The sequence below is a fragment of the Hirsutella rhossiliensis genome (genome assembly GCF_020360975.1).
Source record: "Hirsutella rhossiliensis strain HR02 chromosome Unknown scaffold00007, whole genome shotgun sequence".
Lineage (NCBI taxonomy): Eukaryota > Fungi > Ascomycota > Sordariomycetes > Hypocreales > Ophiocordycipitaceae > Hirsutella > Hirsutella rhossiliensis.
Window position 1 is genome coordinate 2,357,708 of NW_025408673.1, and position 24,240 is coordinate 2,381,947.

At 57.9% G+C, this 24,240-nt stretch overlaps 5 protein-coding genes across 5 annotated transcripts; 1 reads left to right on the forward strand and 4 right to left on the reverse strand.

Moving 5' to 3' along the window:
- Positions 1-4,470: 4,470 nt before the first annotated feature.
- On the reverse strand, positions 4,471-5,905 carry HRG_07026 (formyl transferase domain-containing protein; the record flags this gene model as incomplete). The annotated part of the gene is made up of 4 exons (XM_044865497.1): positions 4,471-5,194; positions 5,262-5,377; positions 5,488-5,558; positions 5,626-5,905. 4 exons carry the CDS (start codon positions 5,903-5,905, stop codon positions 4,471-4,473), a joined length of 1,191 nt encoding a protein of 396 aa, XP_044719459.1.
- Positions 5,906-6,112: 207 nt separating this feature from the next.
- Positions 6,113-7,261, reverse strand: HRG_07027 (uncharacterized protein; the record flags this gene model as incomplete). Its single annotated transcript, XM_044865498.1, has 3 exons — positions 6,113-6,554; positions 6,648-7,150; positions 7,238-7,261. The coding sequence occupies 3 exons, from the start codon at positions 7,259-7,261 to the stop codon at positions 6,113-6,115; spliced, it is 969 nt and encodes a 322-aa protein (XP_044719460.1).
- Positions 7,262-8,125: 864 nt separating this feature from the next.
- On the reverse strand, positions 8,126-10,484 carry HRG_07028 (Major facilitator superfamily transporter; the record flags this gene model as incomplete). Its single annotated transcript, XM_044865499.1, has 2 exons — positions 8,126-10,016; positions 10,075-10,484. The coding sequence occupies 2 exons, from the start codon at positions 10,482-10,484 to the stop codon at positions 8,126-8,128; spliced, it is 2,301 nt and encodes a 766-aa protein (XP_044719461.1).
- Positions 10,485-14,480: 3,996 nt separating this feature from the next.
- On the reverse strand, positions 14,481-16,672 carry HRG_07029 (LIM domain-containing protein; the record flags this gene model as incomplete). Its single annotated transcript, XM_044865500.1, has 4 exons — positions 14,481-14,541; positions 14,596-16,318; positions 16,392-16,496; positions 16,564-16,672. The coding sequence occupies 4 exons, from the start codon at positions 16,670-16,672 to the stop codon at positions 14,481-14,483; spliced, it is 1,998 nt and encodes a 665-aa protein (XP_044719462.1).
- Positions 16,673-22,335: 5,663 nt separating this feature from the next.
- HRG_07030 (myo-inositol-1-phosphate synthase domain-containing protein) lies at positions 22,336-23,985 on the forward strand (the record flags this gene model as incomplete). The annotated part of the gene is made up of 2 exons (XM_044865501.1): positions 22,336-23,636; positions 23,691-23,985. The coding sequence occupies 2 exons, from the start codon at positions 22,336-22,338 to the stop codon at positions 23,983-23,985; spliced, it is 1,596 nt and encodes a 531-aa protein (XP_044719463.1).
- Between the last annotated feature and the right edge of the window lie 255 nt (positions 23,986-24,240).

A 24,240-nucleotide genomic window follows, 5' to 3' on the forward strand; every position in this document is an offset into this window, starting at 1 on the left:
TACGGCGCGGCGTCGCTGCCCCTTACACACCGTGGGCATCCCCGATTATCCCATTCCTGGCCATTGCACCATCAATGTTCGTCTCCGCACTCTTCTCCTTGATCCAAACCTCGTTTATATACCCCAAGCACAGCATCCACTCCCAGATGTGCTAGATTCGCGTCTTCCAATGGCTGGATCATGTCCTTGCTTGTTCTGTGTATGGTCGGACAACCGACGGGTTGATAGAACGCCGTCACAACTGCAGCTGAAAGCGCGAGGGGCTTCTCTCGTCTCAGATGTCGTCAACCAATCAGAGAAAGCCTGGGTGCTGGGCTAAAAGCGTAATGAGGGATGCCCTGAAATAAGTAAACTATGATAGGCGCAAAGTTAGTCTGATTTGCTGATCCAGGTTCGCCAGATATATGTAGATCCTAGCTCTGTCTCTCCCGTCCAGCCTTGGTGACCACCATCATTGACTTGGACGGGCCATCATGTCACCAATGCACCCATTTAGCTGTGATAATGTGCGAAGGCTCTGTTGAGGCTGCTTGGAGCTGCTTTGAACCTATTGGCACATGTTTGTATCAGCGCTCCTGCACATGCCTTACCTTTCCTTTCCCATCTGGTCTGTCTCTCTTGTCCCTTCCCTTTGGTTTGTTCCACGTTCCCGAAGCGGCCATCTGGAAAACGCCGTCGTTTCCCTCATTTTCGGATCCCGCCGCCCCTGTCGATCACTGTTCCTTTGCCCACTCGTAGGATGCTCGTCTTGGTATACATGCAGTGCATCGGCTTGTCCTCGGCCTGCTCCAAACATGTGCCGCGGTCAACATCGTCGATATCACCGTTCGGCCAAAGGCCTCACGAGAGAGTGCTGTACGAATGTACATACATATGCACATGCAAACGTTGCCTCGCCCTGGTCTGGTCCCGGCGGGGGGTTGCACGAGGCTTTAGGGGGGCCTCATTGAGGGTCCATGGCTCACGAGCTCCCAGGCTTGGCCGCGTGCTCTCTTCGCACTCGGAAAGGTATATCTAAGATTTGCTTGGGCTATGATCCGAGTAAGGCAGGGCCAGGCGCCTCCTAATGACTCAGACGCGTCGGCATCGCCGGCCAGTGCCAAGTGCGTTCTTTCATGACCTTGGAGCCCCTGTTTTGGCTTAATGTCTACCTGCTTGCCAATTCTGAGCAGTCGGCCCAGTCCAATTTACCCGGCCTCGAAGGTGTCTACTGGTAGGACTCGAGCAATGGAAAAACTGAAGACTTTTCTGCTGTCAAACCGCACGACTGGGGATGAGAAAGCGGTGAAACGGACAAGCATGTGATGCCGTACAGTATTCAGGCATCCTGGAGCTTGCCTATGGGACAGAGCGCATGCCATGGCGCCACGCTTGCAGATGAATGAGGCCGTAAGTCGGAGAATCGTTGCATCAGGAAAGCAAAAGTGAGTTTGATGCTGTACGCATGTTGCCATGTATGTAGGCTTTCTGACTTTGGCGAGGCTCCAACGGCCCGGCGCTCCGTACTTGCTCGTACGGTACAACATATCCGTCGCCGGTGGCTGTCACCGTCAACGGATGATTTGTTCTTCTCGTTCCCCAGTTGTTCTCTTAGGGCCCGTTTTCAAGGAAGTTGGCGGAGTAATAGAAACAAGGAACATCTGCCCACGAGGCAAACGGACCATACCACCCCGAGCCCCGGTGGGCAGCAAGTCAGGTAACTGGCACCGGCTGCGGCTGCGTATATGGGCGGGCGGAGAAAGTCTCGTCTACCCAAGCCCTATACGGCCCTCTGTCTCCCACTCTGCGGGGCTTTACTATTTTTCTCACTCTTTTTCCCATGACCTGGAATTTGCTGGTGGGTTCCTCCCCCTTGGTGTGAGCGGAGCGTACAGGTGTCAAAGTATATATGAGCAAGTGTGTGTGGCCGAGGGTGGGATATACAGTACGATGGAGGGGGTGGACAGATATCCGTCGTTATAACCGATACGATGAGTATCCACGACGAGGTTTAAGTGGCCAGCTGCAGACAGTACGCGTCCAGCGTCGTGACGAGGGCTTGTGCGCTCGTTGTACGAGGTGGTTCTTCGTCGGGGTGATTGATCCGGTCAAGTGTAACTCGTAGAATGACTTTGAGTTGATTCCGAGACTTAAGCATATACAAAGTGCCTTGTATGCCAGAGAGAGGCGCCGGGTTACATGCGGCCTGTATATCCCTGCGTATGTCTATCATGTGCCCACTCGCACTTATACATACACGTGCTCGAACTGCCGTCGGACACATCTTGGACGGGTCGGACATGGCCGGGAGCAAGCATGCGGAGAGTCGCGTTCGCCTCGGTGTCAACGCGCCGAAAAAAAAACGTGGCAAATCAGTTATATCCATGTTTGTCGTATTATTGATCTCGGCGAGGGTCCCCTGCGAACTACTCCGCGTCGAATACCACCGACGACGAACCACGAAACAGGCCCCTTGTACTGTACATAGCTTGCATGTAGGCTCAGGCCTGTCGGGCACGAAGAGCGACGGACGGGCGGGGAGAACGAACGAGTGGCTGGGGCAAGCCGAGATCAGCGCGCAGGGAAAGGTGGTATGCATGCCTCCATGCATGTTCAGGGGCCCCCCAGCAATCATCCATGTATGGGCTGGGTTGCCGCCCGACCAACCAGGAGCCGTCCTCGAGGCCTGGGGAGAATAACGTTCGCCAAGGAGTTGTCCCAGCTACCGAGGCTCTGGCTCGTTTCCTTTTTACGATAGTTTCGCTTCTTTTTTTTTACCGCATCATGTCGTGATACCTCGGCCTCTCCGATGTAAACCGGGCGGCAACGCCCCGGCTTCTTCCGTCGAGGTTTCGTATCGGTGGACTGTGGACGCAGTACGTCTACGCATCACGTCTACGCGAGGAAAAGAGAGAATAGACGGAGTATGAGGCACGCAAAGGTACAAATGAACAGTAACGACGAGATAAATCTTCGGTCATAGTGTATATTTTCCCCCTTTATACTTCGCTCTTCTCTTCAACTGCAAATAGGGGACTATCACGGCGCACAGCCCAAGGCTCACAAAGGAGAACAGCAGGCTGGTGCTAATTGACATGTATGTATAAGCCAACTTTGGAGGTCAGTCGAGCTACGCACACACACAGCATAGCCCGATTTTGTACTAAGACTCGGCCTCGCCGCTACTCGTTACGTTTCCAATGACGACTTTTAACCTCTCTGATCCCAACTCGTTCAGCCGTCTTCCCCTTTTGCTCCTGGCCATCCTTGCCCGGCCGCGTCCACCCACACTCCCCGTCCGCCTTGCCCTGTCGAGCATTACACTTTTCTATTCTGGGTTCCGCTCAGTACCACACGGCTGGTTGACCTATCGGACTCGTCCGCGATACATGCACTCAGCGGATGTACATGTCATTGCCTGCAGCCGCGGTTCTATTATCGATGTTTATACGCCCCGGTACTTTTCAAGGCAGATTTTTAATCCACCTTGTAAGCTGTCCATGTGGACATGGCACGGTCTGACTCTCTACTACGGATACATGTCCACACAAGTCTATCCATCGTCTTGGCCTCAGCCCCCGAGCTCATCGGCACACCAGTAGATGCGTCCATGTCGAAGCCACCGGGCAAGCTTTGTGGAAACACGGCATGACACAGATGCATAACGAAGAAAACAAGGGAGGGGGGGTCAACCACCGCAATCTTTTCGCACCTCACCCTCGGTGCAAAATACAAGCGAGAGGAAAAAGGTTCAGCGTTTAAGCGGCAGGCCCACCTCTTCCGTAGCCGCGGCATAAATCGGCAGTTCTCTTTCCAGCACCCTCCTCTCTACCTGTTTCTAGACTATATTCAGTGTCTCATTCGATACCTCTGACTCCTTCTCAATTCTTCGCGTGCTTCTTATCGCCCGCATGTATGTTCCTACTATATCACATCAAATCCACATCTCGCCAAAGTCAACCACACCGACGCTCCGATATTTAGTTCTATGCGGTCCTACAAAGACTGCTGCAGCTTTCCTTTCCCCCGCCTCATCCATTAGCTTTTCCCTGTTCTACAACACAAAACGCGCATGCACACTCTCACACGGAGCAGAAACTCCGCGACGACACACTCCCCTCCTACATCTTCGCAAACACTCGTCGGCCTTTTTCCCTTGTCTAAATATTTCTTCTCCTTATCAAGCAGGCATCGTACTTTCTTGATCTTCCCGACCAGGTGTTACATTGCGCTTTGGTTGATGTTATCTTGGCTCCCCTAATTCTCGCCCGAATCCATCGGTGTGCGAGCTATTGTTACATGTGCTCACGTCGCGTGCAAAGCTGGCCCCGAACAGAATGTGCGCAAGTCTGGTATGAGCGTCTATCGTTTTACATTTCTCGAGGTCCTGAGGCCTTGTTATGCCGGGGTAAAGATAGACCATCTCCGTCTGGTGCTTCGTACAGGCATGGTATTACACAAGGCTTCACTCTCTCCCTCCCTCAAAGCTCCTCACGTCTTGCTCCGAAAGAAAGGCCTCAAGGCCCTCGCCGCAGCCTGCTCCTCCTTGCCCTCCACCTTGACCCTCCTCACCCGCACCCACGTCCCCTCCTCCTTATCCACGCACACCTCGCAAGCCCCAGTCTCGTCATCCATCACCACCGTCTTCACGAACTGCTTCTCCCTGCCATCGCCGTGCCGCGGCTCAGGCTGCTGCACAAACGTAATGGTGCCTTCGACGCCTCTTCTCCCGCGCGACACAACCTCGCCCGTCTGCGCAACGGGCGCAATGTCCTGCCAGATGATGCGCCTCCGCGCGCCCGCTTCGTCGACGGCCTGCGTCCAGACCGAAGCGAAGACGCGCAGCCGGCGCTCGAAGAAGTCGGCGCTCGTCCACCACACCCAGTCGATCTGCGCGTCGGCCTTGGTCACCTTGGGCGCGTGTGACAGTGGTCCGCTTCCCTGCTGCCACGGCGGCAGCCATCCGACGTCTCGGTGCGGCAGCATGTACAGGCGGTCGCGCAGGCCCTGGACCAGCATCTCCGCCGCGGCTGCCGCCACGTCGCGGGTCACCTCGTGGATGGAGCTGCCAGGCCGGACGGGGACTCCCGGCGGCGGCGTTTGGGCCAGGACTGTGCCGTGGTCGAATTCCTTGTCGTCAAGCGTTTGTAGAGAGATGCCGATGTGCTCTTGTCCCCGTAGCATGGCATGGTGGATTGGTGCCGGGCCGCGTAAGCTAGGTACGAGCAACAAGGCACCTTCTCTTAGCCATAGACATGTCCGCAGGCTCGAGGCCAACTTACTCCGGCAGAAGCGACGGGTGGACGTTCAACCCTCCGTACTTGGCCGAGCGCAGGATCCGCGGCGGCACGAACAGGCCAAACGACACGACGACGACGAGGTTTGTGCCCGCGGGAAGCTGCAAGAAGCGATGGGAGAGGAATTAGATGAAATTGGCTTCTCGGTGAGCTGCCACAAGCTCCGTTCTTCCTGGAGAGCTGCTCAGGGGCGAGCATCGATGAAGCTCACCTCCCAATCCCGGAACGTCTCTCGCTGGTGAACTCTCAGCCCCAGCTCCTCGGCCACGGCCTTGCACGGCACTACAGAGACGAGCCATTAGTTAACGAGTTCTTCGAGCCCAGCAATTCTCTGCACATCATCGCCTACCTTGCCGGAGCTGCTTCAACCCCCTCCCCGTCCTCTTGGGTGGCAACACCATGACATCCAGCGCCTCGACAAGGCCCCCCCCGCCACGCACATGCTCGCCGTGCAGCGCGCGCAGCGACTCGCAGCTAAAGGCATCGGACCCGCAGAACAGGATCCTCAGCGGATCCGTCGCGCCGTGTGCCGTTGACAAGGCCCGGCGGTGCTGGAGCGGGAGCCTGCCGACGACGACAAGGAGCCGGTGCGGGAGATTGCGGAACAGCATTCTCGGGGCATGGCGCATTTTTGCTTGTCTTGTTTCTGAGGTGTGTGGTTTGCCAACTATTCGGAAGGGGATATATGATGTGGTGTCGGAGTCAAGGTGTTCTGTACGCGTTTGTCGCAAGCACGCTTACATGCATAGCCAAAGCACTCGTGCTCTATATCATCGCCGTCAACACCAGCTTCCGTGAAGTTCCCAAGAATGAGTCGCAAGGTCAAATAAATCCAATCAAACCACTCTCCAATCACACGCAACCGTCCAGACACAACCCTCCATCTCCGTATCCCAAACCGGCGGTCCAACCATCACCACGCCCCCCTGTTCCACCGCCGCCCTGCTCGCCGTCCCCCCAAGCCCCGTCAACCGCCCCTGCCCAGCCAAGATGAAGCCCCTCGCGGCGGCGTCGGAGCCCGCGCGGCCCCTGACGAGGTTCATTTGCCGGCCCGGCCGGACCTCGTCCACCACGATCCGCAGCGTCGTAGCGTCGTCAAGCGCCTTGTCCGCGCCGTCCCAGCCCTTGGCCTCGGACAGCCACCCCTGCAACTCGGCCGCGAGCCCGCCGGCGAGGTACTTTTCTCCGCGGCGCTGTGGCGAGAAGGCGGCGGGGAGGATGCCTGCGGCGGCGGCGGTGCCTGCGTCGTCGTCGGTGGGCTTGAAGCGCGGGGCGGGTCTGAAGACGGGTTGCAGCGCCTGTCTGGCTTCTGCTGCTGCTGCTGCTGCTGCTGCTGCATCGTCTGCCGGCACCAGATCGCCTTCGTCAGACACGAGTTCCGTGTCTTCGTAGTGTCTCGGCAGTGGACTCGACTCTCCAATTGGAGAAATGGAAATCCTGCGCCTCTTGGCCTGCCTTTGCTCCGGCGACGACTGCACGTGAAGAGGCGCGTCCTCGGTGTCGAGCAGTCCAGCAGCCTCGGCCTCGGTTCCCGCCTCCAACACCTCCTCCTCGAGGTCGGACCCCCGATCCGGGGAGCGGCCGTCGTCACCCGGCGACGTGCCCGCCCCCTCCGACTCTAAATCGATGGAGTCGTGCGTATGATCCAGCCGCCGCCTCTCGCCAGCCGCTGCCGCCGACGAATCCGTAAACCCGTCATCGTCCTCGTCCTCGTCGTCATCGTCGACGTCCTCAACCAAGCTCTCCCTCGTTTGCGTCGGCCGCGGCACCGAAGAGGATCCAAATCGTGGCGTAGACTGGAATTGCGGATGTGGCGCGGGCGTCGTCGTCGCCGTCCTCTTCTTGGCCGGCAGGAACCGACGGGGTGTGGGCGTCTTGTCGGGGATTGCTGGTTAGCGCGCCTCGTCGCACGACCTTTGGACGGAACGGGATGGATGGATAGAGAGGGCAGGGCGGCTCACTGAAGGCGGAGGGTTCCTCTTCATGGTGCTGCGCGCCCCATCATGTTGGCTGCCCTGGCGCTTGATTTCGCGTTACGGAAGGGCGGAATGAACTTGGACCGGGAAAGCGTCACTGGGCCTGCAGTCGAGCCCATCCGGCCGCGCGTGGAAGAATCGCCTTTGCTGAAGGGACCCTAGGCGACAAGAGTTGACGCAAATACGAACGTACGGTGACGCGCTTCCAAGTAGTCGAAGCTCGATGAGGTAATGCGCAGGTAGAGAAGCCCGTCTGTTGGCCGGCAGTGGGTCCGGCCACTCCCCTCTATATCTTGTACCATTCTGCCTACCTTCCTACCATGTACGAAGACGTAAAAGCCAGATTCTTCAAAGTCATCCACCCCGGCCATTGACGGCAATTAAGGTCATCATCTACTATTGTATCTGCCTCTGCCATGCTCTCGTTTGGTCCAGCCATCTGCTATACATCGAGAAAGGCGGCCTCAAGAGCGAGCTTCTCGGCTCCTCATCGTCTTAGGACTTGCCCGCGGTCGGGCGTAGCTGGTACATGGAGAAAAGAAAAAGATAGGAAAAAAAAACGCCGGTATGTGCATCTGCCCCTTACTTTACCCTCCATGCATAAATGGCACGCGACTCGACCAACTGGTCTCAACAAGCATAGCAGCATAACGCCCCAGGGAGCAGGCGCCGGCCCCTTGGACACGACCCCGCAGGCTCCACGATTCTCAAGACATCAAATCGAGGCATCGTGCTCGAAACTGGGTATCCTTGAACGGACAAGACAAGTTGGCAAAGGACAGAAAGAATTGGAGGGAGGGAGTGACGAATCGCTCGACGGGACTCCAGCCGGAGGAAGGCGACGGGGCTCTCTGTGAGCGGGCCGGAAGCAGTTCAGCCAAAGGCAAGCACAAACTCTGTGCGGTGATTGGCATCGGTCGGCTCCGTGTCCTTAACCTGATGCAGCATGATTGAGGGTAAACACGGGCGTCCGTGTTGCTCCTCCCAGCTCGGCCCTCCCACGCCCGTGTCGGCCCAGCCCATCCAGTTGTTGTACAGGCGGTTTGGCGGTTCCGCGCGATAGTACCACGTCGTGCCCTGGTAGCGTCGCTCGCGGCCCCAACCCATCGGGCTTCCGCGCCCGCCACTCTCGCCCTTGGGGCCCGGGTTGAACCAGCTGTTGATGAACTCGCCCTTCCAATCCCGATCCATGAAGACAGGGTGCGGAGCGAAGACGGCCTTGAAGCCGTGGAGCAGGGCAATCGTCTGCGGCGTCATCTCCGACGCGACGTGGTTGCCGCGCATATTCTCGACGTGCATAATGTCCAACAGCCGCTTCGAGATGCGCGAGTGCGTCACAATCGTCGTGCGTCGGGGCAGGTCCTCGGAGCGGTGGTGTCTGTCCTTGAACCCCCAGACGTGCTGACCGATGATCCACTGGCTGTCGACAGGGTCGAAGATGGGCCCGACCGAGATGAAGTCGGCGTCCTCGCCCACCCCCCACTCGTAGTCATCGTCCTCGTGCGACTCGACGGGCGGCTTGGGCCCGACGGGATTGACAAATGGCAAGTCCACGGGACCCCAGACGGTGTCGTTGCCGTGTCGCGCCGCCACTTGCTGTCTAAATTCGGTGTCGTAGTCGCCGTGGTACTCGGGAATGTACCAGCGCTCGTTTCTCTCCCACAGGTACTTGCGCGGCTGCTTCTTGGCAAACTTGCTCAGATTATCCAGCAGGTCAAAGTGGTGGCCGGTGAAGCGAAAGTCCATCTCCCAGTTCCAGATGAAGTCAAACTGTGGGTGGTCGTGGCTGAATTTTTGAACCGAGAGCCACTGGGCGGTGTGGACGCTCCTCTCCTCCTCGTCCTTGAGCTCCGTGTAGATCTTCCAGACCTGCTCGTCGTTCCACAGCACCGTCATGCCGCGAAACTCTGCCGGCACGCTTTCTTTGAGGACCGAGAGGTATGTCTCTTGGTCGTCAAATATACGGCGGTTTCGGTCCTTGGAGTGCACGAGAAGAAATACCTCGTACTCGCCACCCGTCTTGAGGCTCAGCTCGCTGACCATGGCCCGGATGACTTGCTTGTCGTTTTCCGAGTACATCTTGCCCGTGTACGAACGTAGCAAGATGGCCGTCCTCTTCTCCTTGACGCTTTCGTTGCCGGTGGCCTTGGCCGGCGTCGCTTCGTCGTCGACAGACGAATGGCCCTTGACCGTGGAACCAGCCTCTCTAGCATGCTGTTTTGCCTTGTTGGAGGAGGGCGGGGTCGTCTCGGCGTATGCGTTGAGATAGTCGTTCTTCTTGCTTCTGTTCATGTTGAAGCGGCCGGCATTGAGCTTGAGGCAGCGCTGCTTAAGATCGCCCCAATTGACATTGTCCCAATCCACCGTCTCATACTCGCCGCCCACCTTTTTCATCTGCTGCGTCAAGCCAAAGGGGCCCAGGCGCGTGTCACGCTCCCAGCAAAGGTTGGGGTCCATGTTGAGTGCCTCGTAGCTCCCAAACTTGGGGGCGGGCCACATTTCGGGGCGGCCCTTGTACACAAGCAGGTCCTCGACCAGTTCGCCGGTAGGGCCCTTGCAGGGGACGTAGGCCGCGTGGTTCTGCTGTCTCCACTCTGCGCTGTTGTAGTCGGGATACGGGTTGAAGCGGACAGGTTTGTCTTGGACAACGCTGGCCTCGACGCGAGGATCCTCTCGCAACATCTTGCCCTGCTCATCGGTGCGGTTTTCCTGAAGAGTCAGGGACTGTAGCGTGTTGCCGTAGATGAGGTTTGAAGACTTGAGGCTGTGGGTGAAGCTCGATTAGTAGGCGGTAATTGAAGCGGTAGTCAACCGAGGCTTACTTGGCCGTTGTCTTGTAGACGTAGCGCCACATCTTGCGTAGATCCTTCTCATGCTGCAGTCGGCCGACATCGCCGGGTTCTCTGCTTTTGCCATCCGTCTCATAGCCAGGCAAAGCATCGTTGGGGTCCTCATGGTCGTCAGGGTCAGACCAGTAACGGAGGTCCTCGATGTCAATATGCCACTCAGTCTTTGTCTCGGCAAGCTCGTCATGGGGGTTTGATGTAAGAGGTTTCCTGTCGCCGGCAAATGGCTTTTCACGGAGGTATGGGACGATGTGAGCTCGAGGCGCGCTGCTGCTGAAGAGGAGCAGATAGGACGTGACCGAGGCCAAGATCAAGATGAGAACGACCCTAGGGCGTGGTAGGGACAGTAGCTTGCGCCGGCCCTGGGGGTTGAGTAGTTTGCCCATGTCTCGGGCTGATGGCTAGATTCAGCGGCGAGTTGGCAGGTGGCCCGTTTCGAGGACAGGCTGCAGGAAGCGGACGGCGGACGGAAATGTCGTCGGGGGCCGCGGTGGAGAGACTCGAGCGAGCGATCAAAAGCGCATGATGCGCGTCGAAAAGGATAGCGAAGGACGAAAAGGGCAGCGTTGGGTGATGAGTGTTTGCTTTGGCGTCGAGCGAGGTGAGACAGGTGATTGTTTGGCCGCTCGGGGCTGTCTGAGGTGGCCGACCAGGGGCTATTTTCGGACGGAGGGCGGCGCGCGGGAGAGAAAAGCGAGAGAAACGGGGGGACGGGGTGCTCGCCAAGCAGCGGTAGTGGTGGCGGCAAAAGTGATCGAAGAGACCAGAAACGACTGTTTCCTTTGGCGGTTTCGAAAGGTTGGCAGACGGTGAGAGAGGAAGGGATGTCGGAGAGAAGGGGGAGGGAGGAGGCGGAGGGAGGAGGCGGAGCAGGTTCGACAGAGCAGAGAGAAAAGAAGAAAGGAAGAGGGCAGGGGAAAGGAAATCAAGGGTAAATTTGATGAAGAGTGAGGGGGGGAGGGCGAAAAGGAGAAGTGCAATGGGCAGGATATGAAAAAGGTCAGATCGCGGGTATATACCTGGACTGCCGGCTAATCCGCAGGGGAGGGATACCCGGAACGGCCAGTGAGTTTGTCCGCCCGGGGGTGCACGCACGCACGCTCCCCAGGCAGAGAAGCCGGCTGGCAGCTTCACCATTTACAGTGGCAGGAACAGTAACAGCGCCGGCGGCGTTGGGATCATCCAAAGACGGCTCGAGAAAAACATCGAGAACGCAGCCGACTGAGCGTTGGCGTGGTTTGCCAGCCAATGGCGCAGCGCCCGGGCTATGCTGAACCCGTTCAATCTCCACTCGCCTGGCGCCGCACGATCCCCCCCACAAGGACCCCCTCCCAGCGCTGTGATCGCTGGCCGAGGCGGGCCCCGGGGTTGATTGCAGTGGAGTCGGGCGGCCCGTTTTTCGCGGCACAGTAACTGTAAGTAAGGCGCGCAAACAGCCCCTGAGAATCCAGCAGGTATTATCACCCAACTTATTAGCCCTGGACCTATTCCGTCCGTCTGCGCAGCGTCCAAGTACCGGTAGGTAGCCTGCAGGCGTCCTTTTTTTCTACTGGACCGATTGTATTAATAGTGTGTATCTGTGCTTGCGCAGATAACGTCGGGCATGCCGCCGTGGCGTGCAAGACGTTGGCGCTGCTGCACGCCTGGAGTTAAAGTACCCACTGAAAAAGGTACCTAGGTACTACCCTCCCTTGTCGTCCTTTCCATGTTACGTACTCTTTTTCTCGGGGCCAAAACTCAGCCCAGAGTTGTCAGTATTAGATAAATACATGCATGCGGGTGCGGCTACGAGGAGGTATCCGTTCCCGGCCCGCAGGTCGACGGATCTTGGGAGGCACTATCTCTTGACAGGCCTTCAATGTGTATCTTTGTCCACGAACGCCCTGGTTTAGGTTATGTTTTTAAATAAGTTATACTCCGTACAGTACTGTCCTGACTTGAGCCGCGGCGAGTGATGTACCTTGATATAGTGACATGGGATGGAGAAACTTCTCTACCATTCTGCAGCCTTGAGACTTCGCAAGGGAGTCGTAACATACTTGGACTACCTATCTACTTAGTGATATCTACATAAGTACATACCTTGGCTTGGGTTATATGCACACTCAAAAGCTAGATTGCGTCCGCAGACGCTTTGATTGGGCCACTTACCGTCAATCATGCTGCTTATCCGACTCCTGCCCGTGTCACGTTTCGCCTTCCAGGTGGTTTATGTGCAAGGTACATACGTACGTGTACCAGTAGTGTGTACAGGGCAACGAGGATCCAGTAAGCCCTCATCAAGTTGCCTCTAGTAAGCAGTGTCTGGCATCATCCACCCATCCATCCATCCATCACGGGCTCGGGAAATTTACACGACTCGTCTCCCTCAACCGTTCGCGGGCACCCTCCCCACTGTCAGGGTAGCAGACAGCGGTTGTTATGCTTTGCTAGGCCAGTCTCACTTCAACTGCCCGCCGCTTCAAGTCTAGCATCTTGACACGTACGCTTGACAAGTCACGGATTCGGCCGTCGTCGACGAATCTCCGCCCCCGTACGCGTAATCGCTCGAGGGTAAACTGCGCCGCTGTCATTTTTAGAATTCTCTGGGCAGTCGGCAAACTCAGGACAGCCGGCAAACTCACGGCATGCTTGCGGTACTGCCTTGGCTCTAGGGTAAGCCGCAGGCAGATGGATGGCTGCTCATCAAAGGCCAGCCAACCCTGTCAACACTCACACAAATCGCTTGCTTGGCGTCGTCATTGGCCCCTCTTCGTCACACCCCAAGCCACCCTCGCGGGGTCTGCGTGGGCACGGGAGACGGGAGAGGGGAAAAAGGAGACGGGAAGGATCAAACCTATCTGGAGACGCGCCACCAACCACCTCCACCTTTCTTCTTCTTCTTCTTTTTCTTCATCTTCTTCTCCTTCTTTCGGGCATTGCCAACACCAACCGGCCATGAACAAGAAAATCGACGGGTTGGGTTGTCAAACTTGTCCAAAACAAACCTTGGTCACCGGCCGCCTGCAGCCGTAGCCGCAGCCGCAGCCATCTTACGACAGCTTTTTTTCCCGAGCCTGCCACGAAAAAGGCAAAGCCTCCGTCTCTCCTCGCCGACAACGTCCCCGGTGAGAATGTAGACATGTACCACCAGCCAAGCCCTGCAACCAAGAGTGCGTGGGCATGATGAACCCGCAGCTCTTCACTCAGCTTTCCCTCCCGGCTCCCTGCTCTGTAAAATCCCTCGTCTGGATGCTCACTCGACGCTCGAGGGCCCCTGCAAAAGGTGCTTGTAGCTTAACCTCTTGACCATTCATATCCTCATCTCCTTGCTCCATGATCCCATGCTAGCAACACCCAGAGCGAAAACAAGGCAAAGGTCCAATCCTGTTTACTATCTTCACGAGGTCCAAGCACACATTTCGACAGCGTCACATACATTACCTACATGGCCCCCCCCTTGCTTCCCGTCCCCTCCTCCCGAAACCCTTTTCTTTTCCCCCTTCCCATCACACGCGTGTCCGCCCGGGCTGTCGGGTAGACCATGTAATTAGTTCTGCGCTTGACAAGGACTGCGCGGGATCCATTTACAGAGGAGCAACTTGTCGGCGAGCATAAGCCAATGCCAGACACCTGCAAAGGCAAGACTCCTCTCCCAGTTCTCGGGACGGAGGGGCCAGGGTGATGTACAAGCACGAGTAACGGCAGCCTCTCCCTTACTTGCATACAACAGAAGAAGCGCAAGGATAAACACTCAAGCAAAGAGATGGAGCATGTAATAAGCGGTCATTAATTGCTACTGCCCAACTACGCGATGCTAAAACCGCGGGGGGCGATTTGTAGCGTCTTCGGACCCCGAGAATTACAACAGACTACCTAACACAGCGAGACTCGACAGAGATATCCATCTGTCCACTCCTTTCCGTGTTCCCTCTAGACGCCTGCGGCCGTTCATTCAATATCCCTCACTTGCCCATCGTACCTCTTTTTCCCATTTTCTTCCAAAACGCCGAGCCACATCTTTACCGTCTCCCATCATCTTTAAGCCACCAAGCCCAAATCAAATAAGACAGCCCGGGGTATAATATACGACCACAGATACAGAAAAGGGTATATGAAAAAGGAACAACAAAAAACTGGCCATGGCTTATGTTGCATCAAGTTGTCAGAGGCGCCTCACCAACTGGATGGGCGCCGGCAAAAAGCGAGGTAGAGGGGCCGCCTCCAAAGCCGAAAGAAAAACAATAACAGAAAGGGACAGAAACGTCGTCTCATGCATTTCTTGTCCAAGGTGGCAACGACAAGAGGAAAGAGGGGACATCGGCCTGTCCATGGGTGCCTGGTCGAACCGGTGTGCGCGGCGGAGATTGAAAAAGGGGGTGTTTCGGAGTGGCATCCCGGCTTCACATGCGACCCAAACGCGTCATGCGCTTGTTCATCTTGGGCCGGGGACCTCCCGGCACGCTGGGAAGGGGACGGCTCCCGGACGGCACTACGCCGCGGGACGCGCCCGTCGACCCTCGTCCCGGCCGGCTAGGGTTTCGGCCGGGGAGGCCGCCCGCTCCTCCATAGCCCGGCCGTGGGCCGGATCCGCCCCTCTGAGACTCGTAGCTGTCTTGCTCCGCATAGCCGCCGCTGGGCACCGGGGGCGGCTGCTGCGTGCGTTTCCAGGCGTCGCGCTCGCAGTAGGCGTTGCCGTCAACCTCGAAGTAGCCGTCGGGCAGGGACCGGCCGCAGTCGAGGCACCGGAAGCACCCGACGTGGTACTTGATGCGCGCCTCGTCCTCGAGGTACTGGCCCTCGATGCCGCGCCCGCACGCGCCGCACAGGCTGCCGTTGAGCTTGTGGTAGTGTTGCTCACAGTAGGGCTTGTCGCCGAGCACGTAGAACTCGGCCGACGTAAAGGGCTCCGAGCACGTCATGCACACGAAGCACGCCTTGTGATACTTGCCCGTCAGCCGCCCGTCGGCCGACGAGATGCTCTTGCCCTTGATAGGAAGCCGGCAAGCCTTGCAGTCGCCCCGGGACGGCGACCGTATCGGCTCTCGCGAGCCGGTGCGAGCCAAGTCTGGGGCCCTTCGCCCGGCCGCAGACGGCCCGCTCCGCTCCTGGTACAGGTCGTTGCGTCGGTCGGGATATCGCGAGTCCGGCCCTCGTTGCGCCGACGCGTTGTAGGCAGTCGAAGGGAGTAACTGGTCGTAGCCTCGGGGCTGGTCGAGCCGGCCAGGCTGAACGGCCGGGTCATATCGCATTTCCTGGGGCGAGGTTCCGTACGGCGATTCCGTCATGGGCGAGGGACCGCGGCGCGGCGCCTGGATTGCGGGATCTCGCGTCCGCAAGTTCTCCATTGAGTCGCCGAGATCGTCCATGTCCTTGTCCCGATACGTCTGCGATCGAGCGGGACTCGTCTGCGCTGTCGAGTGGCTCGCTTCGCTAAAAGTTGAGTATCCTGACGAGGCTGAGTCGGACGGCGTGTGGTAGGGGTTGCCGACGCCAAACTCGGCGGCCAGGTCCACCGACGCGGAGTCTCTGGGCGTGTGCGGCCCCAGCAGGCTGGTCCGCGGCGGCGGCCTTCGTGACCTGTCCGGGCCGATGGACCTTTGCCGATCGTCGCCGAACTGGCCGTATAGGGGGGAGCGCTCTGCGCGGCTGCCCGGAGCCGACCCTTGCCTGCGCGGAGGCTCCATCGCCGCCGAGGGCTTCGGGTACGTCTCGGACCGGCCCGGGAATCCCGGACTTCTCGGTTCCGACGTGTTAGTGGATGTCGACGGCGGGCCGAAGCCGCCGTATCCATTCTTGCGCGGTGCTTTGGGCGGTGCAATGGTGATGGTGTAGCTGCCCCCGGACAGGTTCGAGTAGCCCGTTCCCGGCCGGTCGATGGTGCGTGCCAGGTCGTCGGCCGACGGGCCATCCCACATCTCGAGCGAATCTTTGCGGGTCGGAAACGCACTCCGCTCTGAAGGCGGTCTCGAGCTGGCGTTGAAAGGACCGGGCGCGACGGCGTTCATCCGACCGAAAAAGCCACCGCCCTGCTTCCCGGAGCCCGACTCCTCCGGCCCCCTCCTAGCGGCACGGTCCTCAAGTCCCCCATAGCCCCCTGGCCGTTGCGCCTGGGGAGACGAGCGTGAAAAGTAGGCGTTGGTGGGGCTTTGGCCGGGCCGACCAGCCACGGGCGAGGCAGTCCGGGATTCGCTGGGCTGGCTGACGGGGGTAAGCTGTCCCCTGTCCATGAAGTGCCGGTCTGCTAGATGTCGTTAGGTCACGGGCATGTTTGAATGGCGGGAAACAGAAGCGAGGCCCGGGTGCCAACTCACTCGCGATATTCGTGTTCACTCGAGGCGGCGTGCGGCCAGACATGCCGTACGACGGCTGGCTGAAGTCGTCGTCGAACTGCTCTTTGGAATCAGGCGGCGGCGACGCTGCAGGCAGACAAAAACATGTCAGTAAGAGAGGGTGACAAGAGGATCTATACGGTGCAAGACTGACGCTCAGCCGCAGGGCCTCCGCAGAGGTGGTCTCCCATCATGGAGATTTCGACTTGATTGCCGCATGCTGAGCATTTTATCGTCAAGGCAGACTCCCGCGACAGGGCCATGGCTGGTGAAGCTCGTGACCCGGGCGCGGTCTTCCTCGTGAGAGCTAGTGGTGGCCCAGGAGCGAAGGCTGGCTATTCACATTAGAATGGGACGACGAGGTGGAAGTCGAATGTGTTCCAGGAGTCGTCGGTCTCGGGACGGTGGTGTTTGTTGAGAGAAGAATACGACGGCGGAGGAGGGGATGGGGAGAAGAGATGGAAGAGAGCGGAAGGCGGAAACAGAAACAGCCGATCCAAGAGGAGCGAGAGGCAGGGGCGTGGACGAATGCCGGGGCGCCAAGCCGTGACGTTCTTGATGGCGGTGCTTGGCCAGTCAGTTGACAGAGCAGAGTCGGTCTCGAAACGGGGGTGAAGTGGGTGCAAGAGCTGTAAGTATGACTCGTGCGTGACAGTGGGGGAGGGCCGCTTGGCGGCACAGTGGAGTCTCATGAAACAGAGCCGACGAGGGCATGCAAAATGCATAGAAGGGAGGGCCTCAGTTGCCGGGGGCGTGGTGCAGCGCACAGTGTCTCGAACAAAAGAAGAGGTGTGGATGGAGGATGTCGTCGACTGGTTCCTCCGGGTACCTTGCAATGGCTCGCTCCACCTGCGGCCGGTCCCCTAAATACACACTTGCCGGGACGACGACGGATCGAGGGCGCTAAGAAGGCCTAGGTTTGTGCCCCTACGCCTATTCTGGCGCCTTGCATGTCAGTCCAGGCGGCTCACTCGCCGACCACTTGATGAGATGAGGTCGGGTGCCTTGCATCCACGAGGGAAAAGAAGAAGCAAGGGCCCCTGGCTGCTGCCCCAGGAGGAAGGAATCTGGAAACGAAATCGATGACGGAAAACGTACAATGACCTGAATCACCTAACGTAACTTCTCTCTCTCTCTCTGTCTCTCTCTCTCTCTCTCTTTGCTTCTTTGCTCGTGGGCTGGAAGGGAGGGTCCCCTTTTTCATCTCATTTCATTGTAATTTCGAGGACAGGATTTCGCAATGGACCTCTGAACGGCAAGTCATTCATTGTGCACGTGCGTAATTGTAAGTGGTCGAAGATGATGACGACGACGACGACGACAAAAGCAACAAGACGACAACCTCGTGGGCCTATATACCTACAAAGCTGAACAGCATCTTCAATGCAGGGCTGCACCCATTGAAATGCGATAAACGTTTACCGCATTGTCTGCAGGGCCTGCCTGATCAGGGCGAACAGGCGTCTTTGTTCGTTCCCTGCAGCCACTATTACGGCGTATCCATTCAGGGTGCAGAACCAAGCACCCACCCCCTTTCTCCTCTCTCCCTTGGCAAAGGAAAAAAAGGCCATCCAATGATCATCCCATCCCATCACCATTATAGTTATCGCTCGACGAGAATGAAGAAAGAGCACGGACGTCATGGGACTGGGGTCTGTCGAGTAACTTCGAATCTACAACTGCTTCCCCCATCCAGCCATCGTCCGGTCGCAGGTCCCGAGATACGGGTTTGTGCTTCTATTCCTTCCTCTTCATACTTTCCACTCCCTCGGTAGCCTCCAAACTGTATCGTACGTAAATACATGCCTAGGCCAGGAGAAGAAGCAAGAAGGCAGAGCCGCCGATTCACCCCTTTCCGACATCCATCCACCCTCTGGCCGACATTACCTATGTAAATTGCCAAGCGGGGAAAAAAAAAAAGGCAAACGACAGCGCCAACGGCTCCATCCGGTCGATCTCGTCCAGAACAAATTTGCGGGCACGACCGACCATGCGTTAATGAGGTGTCCACCGCTTTGATGAAATGGCCCATGCCATACGGGTTCTCCCTCATGCTGCACCGCATGTGCGGTGACGTATCAAGGACGGAGCTCCATCGAGGCCGTACACCATCGAAGAATCCCTTGCCCATAGCAGCATGCTTTGCATTCGCATTGGGCCAAGGCAGGCATGTACGAGGGAGGGAGCATTTGTCTGTATATTATTCGCATAGTACAGTACACCATGTACGAAGTAGTAGGCATGGGTTCATGTTCGGGTCCGTATGCTAATTACTTGGACGATTGAGATCAGAGGCGAGGACACATTCCCCTTTTCTTCACTTTGGCCATAATGCCGCCTGCCATCCTTTCTTTTCCCTCTCTCTCATCTCCGTCCGAATCATCGCCTGCCCTACCTCGTCCCTCGCTACCATGCGGCTGCCGAGGGAGACATTAGTCCAGCTACGTCTTCATCTCTTTCAGTTAGTGACCTTTTGTCCTCGGCCAAGAGCTGCCGGCGGCTAGAGACAGGCGCCCCGAGGGAGGCTTGGCCCCCAACCAGACACGAGGAAGGGTTTTCCTTTTTTCCCGGTTCACCTGTCTTTCTTATTCGAACCTTTGTTTCTCGCCAAAAAAAAAAAACCCCAGTGGCCAGTGGGTGACGTTTAATACGAGGTCATTCGAGTTCACCTGCCGTACGGATACGCCCCGCGCGTGCTCTTTGTCCTTCCCCCCAAGCCAGTCACCACCAAGGCGTTGCCCGGTTGTCCGCGAGCATGCCTGCGGTATAGCTTCTTTTTCCAAGCCCTGGACCCTGTGGCTGAAGTGCACTATCCGGTTTGACACCATCGGGTATTCGCCTCTATCCATCCACATCGTACAAAGTATCTTTTCCTCGTGCTGGACCTGCGAGACTTGTCTTTGTTTCTCCTTTCTGGTGGATGGATGATCATCATCTACCTTGAGGTGTAGGTATTCGTACCTCGCTGCACATTGCTGCGTTTATGTCAAAATTGCCCTCCTCCCTCCAAGTCCCCCCCAAGACAAGAAACGGCGCCATTTGTTCGACCAGGCTCACGACGGTCGGCAGGGCATGACGCACAAGAGCCACCAAAAAGCCACGAGGGCGGGATTACACGAGCGAACGGCGCCACTGCCCGGGAGGCGCGCCGGGGTGTAACGCGAGCAGACCCCTTCCCCCAATCAATTCGGCTCCGTACAGGCGACTCGGGCATGCAATACAACGCCATGCCGTTGTTGACCGGCCGCGAATGAGCATTCGCGAGTTTCAGGAGTCGCCCATGTGCGTCGGGTCTTATTCGTGCATAGGCGAGATGCCGCTCAGTCCTTTGGCGTACATTCAAAAAACGGGCATAATTGTCATGCTTGGCCCGTTGAGAGCTAGTTAATCCACAGGTATCGGCGTAGCCGCCTGCGGTATGCATGAATTCCTCATACCGGACGGGGCATATCTCGACGGCGGCGCCTAATAAGCATCGAGCACGTTGCACTGAGTCTGAGACCCGCTCACCGAGCCGCTCGATGGTTCCTGGGGATGGGGGCAGTGTCTAGCATATGGATAAGTTGCCTCGGGAACCGCCGACACTGGGAGCTGAAGCTTATCGCGAGACTGCTCTGCACCGAAGCCCGTGGGGAGGAGAGAGAAAGAACCCTTCGCGGCTAAAAGCCCCTGGCCGCCTGTCGACTCGAAACCCCTTCTTCTCTCCCGCTTTCTGGCGCATGCAATACGGACCCAATGCCGAGTCGTTCATGCTCGGCCCACAAAGATCCCCCATCCGCCAGCTGCTGTCCCTTCGAAATCCCGGTTCGCTGGCACGCATTCTCCATATTAACAACGCTTCCAGCCAGATTCCAGTGCCGGGCCATCACCCCGTGCCCTGACGTTATGCTGTTTCAGGCGGATATCTTTTAGGGCCCGTCCGCCCCCGGTGCGGTTCCCATGATTCGTCGGGCCCAAAGAATCGTCCAGCTCGGCTTTCTGGAACGCGGGCGTTTTGGAATGCTTGTCCCTTATTAACCCACCAGAAGAGGAAGCCAAGGGAAGCTTATTCTTTGACTTTGTTGCTCGTCCATGGCCCGGGAAGGCGGATGCACTGGATCATCGCGAGGGCGACGTTGTTGGCTTTCTTGGGAGCGATTCAAGAAAGGTCGCCTGGCCTCATGACGAAAGCTGTGGCGGCTGCTATGACGCCCTCGGCCCGGTAATGCCTCTACTCATGTTTCCAATCTCGCGAGGGCGGGTTTCGCTATTTACGTCCATGCAGCTTGGATGTTGTGTCTACGCAGCGATGCCCTGGTTCCTGCGGTCGACATGTACACCAACTTGACATGTTTCATCGGTGCCGTCCCAAATGCCGTGGTCCCGGATTCACGGGCGGCACGCGGCATATTGGGGGCTCTCCTCTTCTTATTCCCCGTGTTTCTTGTTTTAGTCATGCAGTTGAGCTGCCGATGCCCGGGCCCGGAGACAGATCTGCCGATGAGTCTGGTGTGGTCGCCACGAAACCTAGGGCATCTTTCTGCTTCGTGAAACCCTTTTCTTGATGGTTTCTTAAGGAAGAAATGCAGATGATGGCCCCTTTGGTCGGCACCAGAGAGGTGACGGCAATGCGGTGAGTGACAAGGCCTCGGAAAGGCTGGCGATTCCGGTGGCCACACTGACGCATCCATCCCTTGCTGTCATGAAGCAGCGTGCATGGAGTCCAGTGTGTGTTCAACATGTTTCGGGGTGTGTTTTCGATTGGTCTTTTTTTGTTTCTCAAGACATCCAAGGTGGGAAGGAGAGGAGACATGTCCCGCCCCCTTTACGGCAGATGGGATGATTGAGCCTGCAAGCCGAATACACACGGGAGTACCGGCACTGATCAGCAAGCGATGAATACTCTGTGTATGTATGAGACTGACTGATGTCGGCTGTATAGGGTAGCCACGCTCGTTTTGAGGCATTTCGGTGCCGGCTGGTCGGGCCGGAGCGGGGTTTCGGGGGTTGGCCGGCGAGATAAAGTCCGCCCCCTACGGCCATGGATGAAGAACTGTGTGCAGAATGTGCCCCGGAACTGTTGTCGCCGCATTATGTATATTATGTATGCGCTTTTTGATAAGTACTCATACCTGCATTGATCACGGAGCGAGCTTGTGTCTGTTGCCTGAGCCCTGGCGCTGCAGAAGCTGGACGGGCAACACGGTTGGCGATATTCCCTCATGACAGCTTCACGGCGGACTCGCCGGCCACTGAGCGAGCCTGTTGGCCAATGGATGGATGGATGGATGGACCCTAGAACTAAATACTACCGCGGGGCATGCAGATCTACAAGACTGCCTTGCCTGCCCAACCCAACCCGCAGGCGCAGGGGCCACGGGTCACCCATTGAGCCATTGGACATCCGCAGGGGACCCGGGTGGCATCGAGGCTTTTGTTGCATGCACAAAGAGCGAATGAACCATGATGGTGCCATGTATCGTATGGATTGCCGCCAAGCCTCAGTGCGAGATGCCGGCCCTTAACAATTCAATCAAGACTCCACCATGCTACTCACCGCCTAATGCACGCAGCCCCTCCTTGCTCGGAGAAGCCCCAACCACCACTCTCTTGTCCGTCAGCACCACCACCACTTATAGCACATCCAACTTGACCCATTCGAATCTCCTTGTCCTGGCTGTGAATCGCAGACGACAGCAGCGGCAGCAGCAGCAGCAACAGCAGCTTCCTTTCCTCTCCCTCACAAAACACACATAGCTCTACAGATCGAGGCCTTTTAGCCCTCGGTCACGCCCAAGTCGCCAAGACGTTCTCCAACCTCCTCAACAGCCTTCACCACCCGTTCGCAGGAGCCCGCTGCTCTGCCGATTCGGGAGGAGCATCGGACTCGACCGAAACGCAGTAAAAAGACAGCGCTTCGATACTGAGCAACACCCCTTCCCCGACCATGGCTCCCCACGCCCAAGTCGCCGCGGCCGAGTCCAGCGGCCCGGGCCTCACAAGCGGCACGGCCTCATTCGTCGTCAACTCTCCCAACGTCAGCTACACTGACGCCGAGATCAAGGCCCAGTACACCTACCGCACCACCAGCGTCGACGCCGATGCCCATGGAAACCTCGTCGCCACGCCCCGCGAGGTGCTCTACGACTTCAAGGTCGACCGCCGCGTCCCCCGGGTCGGCATGATGCTCGTCGGCTGGGGCGGCAACAACGGCACCACCGTCACCGCCGGCATCCTCGCCAACCGCCGCGGCCTCGCCTGGGAGACCAAGGAGGGCCCTCGCGCCGCAAACTACTACGGCTCCGTCGTCATGGGCTCCACCATGAAGCTCGGCACCCATGCCAAGTCCAACAAGGACGTCAACATTCCCTTCCGCAACGTCCTGCCCATGGTGCACCCCAACGACCTTGTCATTGGCGGCTGGGACATTAGCAAGATGGACCTGGCCCAGGCCATGGACCGCGCCCAGGTCCTCGAGCCCACCCTCAAGGCCCAGGTCAAGAAGGAGATGGCGGCCATGGTGCCGCTTCCCTCCATCTACTACCCGGACTTTATCGCCGCCAACCAGGAGGACCGCGCCGACAACGTCATCGAGGGCACCCGGGCCTCGATGGCGCACGTCGACCACCTGCGCAACGACATTCGCAACTTCAAGGCCACAAACGGCCTCGACAAGGTCATTGTCATGTGGACGGCCAACACGGAGCGGTATGCCGACGTCGTGCCCGGCGTCAACGACACGGCCGACAACCTGCTCCGGTCCATTGAGCAGGGCCACGACGAGGTGTCGCCGTCGACCGTCTTTGCCGTCGCCTGCATCCTCGAAAAGGCGCCTTTTATCAACGGCTCGCCCCAAAACACCTTTGTGCCCGGCGCCGTGCAGCTGGCCGAGAAGCACGGCGCCTTTATCGGCGGCGACGACTTCAAATCTGGCCAGACCAAGATGAAGTCGGCCCTCGTCGACTTTCTCATCAACGCCGGCATCAAGCTGACGTCGATTGCCAGCTACAACCACCTGGGCAACAACGACGGCAAGAACCTGAGCTCGCAGAGGCAGTTTCGCTCCAAGGAGATTTCAAAGTCCAACGTCGTCGACGACATGGTCGAGGCCAACTCGGTTCTGTACAAGGAGGGCGAGCACCCGGACCACTGCGTCGTCATCAAGTACATGCCCGCCGTGGCTGACAACAAGCGCGCCCTGGACGAGTACTATGCCGAGATCTTCCTCGGCGGACACCAGACCATCTCGTGAGTCGAGACCCATCTTTTGTTATCGCGGCCAACTGACTGACGGGACCCAAGCCTGTTCAACATTTGCGAAGACTCGCTGCTGGCGTCGCCCCTCATCATCGATCTCGTCATCCTTGCCGAGATGATGACTCGCATCCAGTGGCGGGCCTCGGGCGTCGACGGCTACAAGAACTTCCACAGCGTCCTGAGCGTCCTCAGCTACATGCTCAAGGCTCCATTGACACCCCCGGGCACCCCCGTCGTCAACTCGCTCGCCAAGCAGCGTGCCGCCTTGACCAACATCTTTCGTGCCTGCGTTGGTCTCGAGCCCGAGTCGGACATGACGCTCGAGCACAAACTCTTGTAGGCGCGTCGGCTCGGTGTCCAGCTTACCTTCTGCCGCAGATGGCTTTTTTTCTTGGATTGCTTTTTTGGGAGGACGTGTCAAGCACTCCAGACAGTCGTTACCGAGACCGTGAATGAATAAAACTGCACCGTAGCAGCAGACAAAATATGATAGCGGGCGAAGAAGGTGAATCAGTGGCCTGTGATATCGAGGTATCTTGTACTTAACGCGGATGCGTGGCGCGCCCAAAACCGCGTCACAACGCGTCAAAGCTGC